This window comes from Callorhinus ursinus, unplaced genomic scaffold, assembly GCF_003265705.2.
Source record: "Callorhinus ursinus isolate GAN/ISIS: 27379988/994484 unplaced genomic scaffold, GSC_fseal_2.0 scaffold5, whole genome shotgun sequence".
In the NCBI taxonomy this organism is placed as follows: domain Eukaryota; kingdom Metazoa; phylum Chordata; class Mammalia; order Carnivora; family Otariidae; genus Callorhinus; species Callorhinus ursinus.
Window position 1 is genome coordinate 35,560,810 of NW_027397067.1, and position 5,618 is coordinate 35,566,427.

Sequence of the window (5,618 nt, forward strand, 5' to 3'; positions counted from 1 at the left end):
TGTGCCTGCTGAATTACCAGGATTTGAATTATGTTTAGTTAGTTTGTATTCATATATGTTTGCTGAAAATGAATAATTGATGTGACTTACTCTCTATTACATTGTTTATTTGATTATTTTATTAACTGTGACATGTACTGTCCATCATGTTGAACAATTGGAAACTTACTATTTTATGTGAAAGATCATATTCCAGAAGAGAAATAAGTTGCTGTATATTATGTCTTTAATATTTTTATTATGTGATACAATGTATGAAACCAAATTCATTATCACTTGAATTTTTTTGACTATACATAGGCCATAAGGTACTATTACAGGTTTTGATATGAAGAGCTTATATGTTAAGTGGTGCTCTCTTTTTTTTGCTTAAGAAATCAGTTTTTATATTCATGTGTTTGTGTCCTTCTAAGTTATGTAAAATATAATAGATAAGCAATCATGTCCTTCTAAAATGTAAAATATCCTTTTGAACTTGATAACTAGAAGCTTTTTGGAAGACTCTTAGTAAGATAATTGTTGGCTTTTAATTTTTATGTACATTTTCTATAAACACTCAACATAAATATAGACCTGTATTCACTCATTGTGTTCATAATTTAAATTTGAAAACAATAAAAACAAAAATGATGATATACGCAGAAGAAATGGAATAATAATTTCAGTGTGACATAGTAACACAGAGATCATGTTGAGCAAGTCTTTATTTAAAAAATGCAGAACCATTCTAATTTCATCCCTCTGTTTCTTAGTTGTTTTCTATTTTATAAAATGGAAGTGTTATGAAGATACAAGAATACCTGGAAACTCTGTGTGTGAATTTATATAAATATAATTAAGTTATTTATGTACTTGATAATTATCCATTATAAGCCACCAATAGAATTTTATTTCAAAACTCTATTTGTCCTTGAAGATCTGACTCTGTATTCATATCTGATGCTTGGCTCAAACAAGTTATTGCATCTCTTTTTGTCATGTGCCTGTTTAACACCTAGGCCTTTGTTTTCTAGCTGCCCACAGTTATACATGTTCAAGGTTTGCTTTGATTTTAAATCTAGTAGTTTGAATCACAGTACAGAATACTATATAACTAAAAAAGTATTGGCACATTTAATCAATCGAGTCTTATTTTCTTATAGGACGATGTCAAAAATGAATATTTGCAAAGGGAACAAAAAAAGGAATGGAAAAATTTCAAGGTACAGCACTGCATATTGCAACAAAATATATAGAATAACTAACCATTCTTTCATTATGGTAACCTTTATTAAATTAGTGGTAACTTTTTCAGAGAGGACGACTATTAGGGAATACAATTGTAATAAATTGATACTAAAGAAAACAGTTTTACTGAAAAAAATATTGTTTAATTCTTTGTAGCTTAAGTAATTAAGCAATAATTGAATTATTAAATTAAAATTATTAATTCTTTATAGCTTAGTACTGTCTTGTAAGAAACATGTAAAATAAATTTGTAGTAATTCCATTTTTTTTCCAAATTTAGAAGGAAGATTATGCATTAAGTACCTACTCTGTGCTAAACAATTTATATATGCTGTATCGTTTAACTCTTTAACTACAGTTTTTCTTATTTTATGGCAGAGGAATCTAAGGACTGTGGAGATTAAGGAACTTGTTCAAATGACAAAGATAGTTAGTATAACTGCCAGTAATACAACTTGGGTTTGCCCAATTCCAGAAGCAATGAGTTATTTTTAATTTTATGTTTTTTTTCTGTGAGAGCTATAGCATGAAGTTGGCAAGTGAGGATAAAACTATCTTTATTTTGTAATATATATGCCAAAGGAAAAATTAGTGACTATGATGATTTTCACACTGCTACGGAATTAATCTAATTTTTGGCACATGAAAATTTGACTCCCAGAATCATTATCATTATTATTATCACCATCATCATCACCACTATCCCCACCATCACTTATCCAACAGTGGGTGAAACCCTTTAAATATCTCATTTGTGTACCTCTTTAGTGAATTTAGAAACAAAAAAGAAATAGCTCTGGAAACTGTGGGACAGCTAAGACACATAGTCTCCAATATATGAAGAAACTTTTAAAACATAGCATAAGGAAATAAGACAATGCATCATCTTTTATGGTAACAACCTCTCTTTATTTTTCTGGTTAACATGATAGATTAATCTGGTATGAGACACAGCATAATTAATAGAAAGTAAAAATAACAGGCAGAAATTTTAAATAGGGCATTTTATTTTAAAAAACTCAATACTGTATAATTTAATCTCTTTTTTTAAACTTATTTTACTTAAATTCAGTTAACATATAGTGTATCATTAGTTTCAGATACAGAGGTCAGTGATTCATCAATTGCATATAACACCCAGTGCTCATTACATCACGTGCCCTCCTTAATTCCTATCACCCAGTTACCCCATCCCCTGTAATTCGATCGCTTTAACTACTGTTATTGTTTTTCTTATTTTATGGAAATAAATAGATAGAAAAAAGGGTAAAGGTCTTCAAGCAGCTCAATCTTAGGCTCTGGATCTAGGACACCATAGGTGAGCAGTGCACAACTACTACATGACTTTAAGTCCAATATGTACTTCTCTTTTATGTTGTAGGCATGTATGGTAGGGTAGGAACACTGACCCATTTAGTAAGAAGTATGTCAGAAAAACTTTCCAAATATTTATTTCTATTAAGAGAAGAACAGTGAAGCCAAGAGTGGGATGAATTCCCACATCAAAACACTACTTCCCATAGCCATCTGCAATGATGAAGGCTTTGGCAGAGTGACAGTTTGCTCTTGCTTTGAAAAATTCCTGTGTTCTTGATAAGCTAGTTCTTATGAGTTTGGTCATATTCTTGTCAGTTTGTGAGCACTAATCTAGCTCCCACCGGGATTTGCATTGCTCCAAATATTATAATTTACTAAAGATTAGGTATTTTTTTCTTTTAAGTTCAGGTTCTTTCCAAAATAAAATCTGATCATTTCTTTAACACTATACACAAAAATAAATAAATAAATATTTAATACTTTCCCATTATTCCCTTAAGAAATCCAAATCTGGGGATGCCTGGGTGGCTCAGTCGCTTAAGCATCTGCCTTCCGCTCAGGTCATGATCCCAGAGTCCTGGGATCAAGTCCCGCGTTGGGCTCTGTGCTCGGTGGGGAGCCTGCTTCTCCCTCTGCCCCTGCCTGCCACTCCCCCTGCTTGTGCTCTCTCTCTGACAAATAAAGAAAGTTGGTGAGCCACTCTGGAAAACAGTATCAAAAAGTTGAAAATAGAGCTACCATACGACCCAGCAATTGCACTACTTGGGTATTTACCCCAAAGATACAAATGTAGTGATCTGAAGGGGTACATGCACCCAGATGTTTATAACAGCAGTGATTAACATAACATAATAAAATTTTTTAAAAATCTTAAAAAAAAGAAATACAAATCTGTTTTTGAAAATTTGCACGTGATTTTTTAAGAACTTTGCCCCTATGAAAATCTCCTACCTTAGTGAATTTCTTTCAATTCCCTAAAAGGCCATTCTCTGTATTGTCTGAAACACCTTCACTCTAACTGATTTGTAACTGATTATTGTCAGTTTCACTACTAGATTGGAGTTTCAAGAAGGGTGAGATAATGACAAGCATAGTGCCTATTACCTGATGAGAACTCATTAATTATAAAGAATGAATGAATGATAAACATACTACGAGAGATGCTTTTACTGCTGAAATAGCCTAGAATAAAGCTGCCCTAACTTTGTTGATGTCTTCCGAAATCTTGAAAGGAGGAATCCCTGGAAAATCTGGGAGCTCAAGGACCTTCATCCCTGCTGTCAGACACACTTTCACCACATATTTAGAAAATGATTCATGAATTAGATGGATGTGTAAGACTCTCAGATTTATTAAAGGAACAATTTATCCACAGAGCAATCCACAGAGTTATATCTGATGTTTGTTGCTCTTGTCCCAAGTCCTAAAATTAAGATTATTTGCCAACTGTGCAAATATATCTGCCACAGGAATTCTTGTTGAAAATGCCCTGTTACCTATCATTTGATTATTGTTCCTATCAAGATGTCTGTTCTAGAGCCAAGGAGTTGTTGTGGAACTCAACCTTGATTTCCTTTCTTCCTATAATGTATATATCAAGGAATATTGAAAAACCTAAGCATTTTTTTTAATTTCACGAGAGTGAACACATCAGATTTCAGTCTACAGGCATTATACATATACTAACAAGAAGAGATTGTGAGCTTTCATATTCATGCTTTCTAGCTTAGCGGCCTTAAGCAGTATGGGTGTTCTATAGATATTTTCCCACTGAGTCATAAAAACTGGAACTAAAAACCAATTGAAAGTGTATGGAATGTGTTAATCAAGGTTTAACAAACTACTCCCCTCCGCTCAAACAAAACCAACCAAACCAAAAACATTTGACTTGTAACATTTGCCAGTTTGCATGGTGTAAATATCCCCATCATTGCCAGTTTCAAGCCCCCAGTGTAAGGTCACTTTAAGTATAGTTGGGAGAGATGCACACAATTGGCCCTCTGGGAATTGGCCCCAGAACATAAGTGGTTCTTGATGTCTGTGAGATTATCCATTTACACAAACCTGATTTAACAACTAGGCCCAGAAAAAAAATGTGGCTTTTAATTTTCAACTTACAGAGAATAATGGAAGTGATGAGGAAATTGGGAGTCATTCCACCAAAACTGGTTGGAGGGCTGGAATCAGGAAGGATGAGATAGCCCCTTAACAGTATAATGGAAGATTAAGTAAAAAGTAAAAATTTGAGGGGAAATAATCATTTTTCGGTATGAACTAACAATAACCAAAAAAAAAAAATTCTAGATTTGCCATATATTCTTTCTGGTTCTAAGTTAACTTTTTAGTGAAAAATGTTTGGCATCAATTCTTTTTTTTTTTTTAATTTTTTATTGTTATGTTAATCACCATATATTACATCATTAGTTTTTGGTGCAGTGTTCCATGATTCATTGTTTGTTCATAACACCCAGTGCTCCATGCAGAACGTGCCCTCCTCAATACCCATCACCAGGCTAACCCATCCCCCCACCCCCCTACCCTCTAGAACCCTCAGTTTGTTTTTCAGAGTCCATCATCTCTCATGGTTCGTCTCCCCCTCTGACATACTCCCCTTTTCTTCCTCTCCTGTTATCTTCTTCTTTTTCTTTTTTCTTAAAATATGTTGCGTTATTTGTTTCAGAAGTACAGATCTGTGATTCAACAGTCTTGCGCAATTCACAGCGCTCACCGTAGCACATACCCTCCCCAATGTCTATCACCCAGCCACCCCATCCCTCCCACCCCCAACCACTCCAGTAACACTCAGTTTGTTTCCTGAGATTAAGAATTCCTCATATCAGTGAGGTCATGTGATACATGTCTTTCTCTGATTGACTTATTTCACTCAGCATAACACCCTCCAGTTCCATCCACGTCGTTGCAAATGGCAAGATCTCATTCCTTTTGATGGCTGCATAATATTCCATTGTGTATATATACCACATCTTCTTTATCCATTCATCTGTCGATGGGCATCTTGGCTCTTTCCACAGTTTGGCTATTGTGGACATTGCTGCTATAAACATTGGGGTACA

The 5,618-nt window shown here is 34.1% G+C and overlaps 1 protein-coding gene across 4 annotated transcripts in view; it reads left to right on the forward strand.

Annotated features, from left to right (window-relative positions):
- Window positions 1–5,618, forward strand: part of CNBD1 (cyclic nucleotide binding domain containing 1) — a 451,411-nt gene that overhangs the window by 423,726 nt on the left and 22,067 nt on the right. For all 4 annotated transcript variants that reach the window (XM_073892725.1, XM_073892727.1, XM_073892726.1 and 1 more), the window contains one exon: window positions 1,143–1,202. In XM_073892725.1, the coding sequence (XP_073748826.1) occupies window positions 1,143–1,202 (60 nt within the window). The remainder of the gene's footprint in view (window positions 1–1,142; window positions 1,203–5,618) is intronic.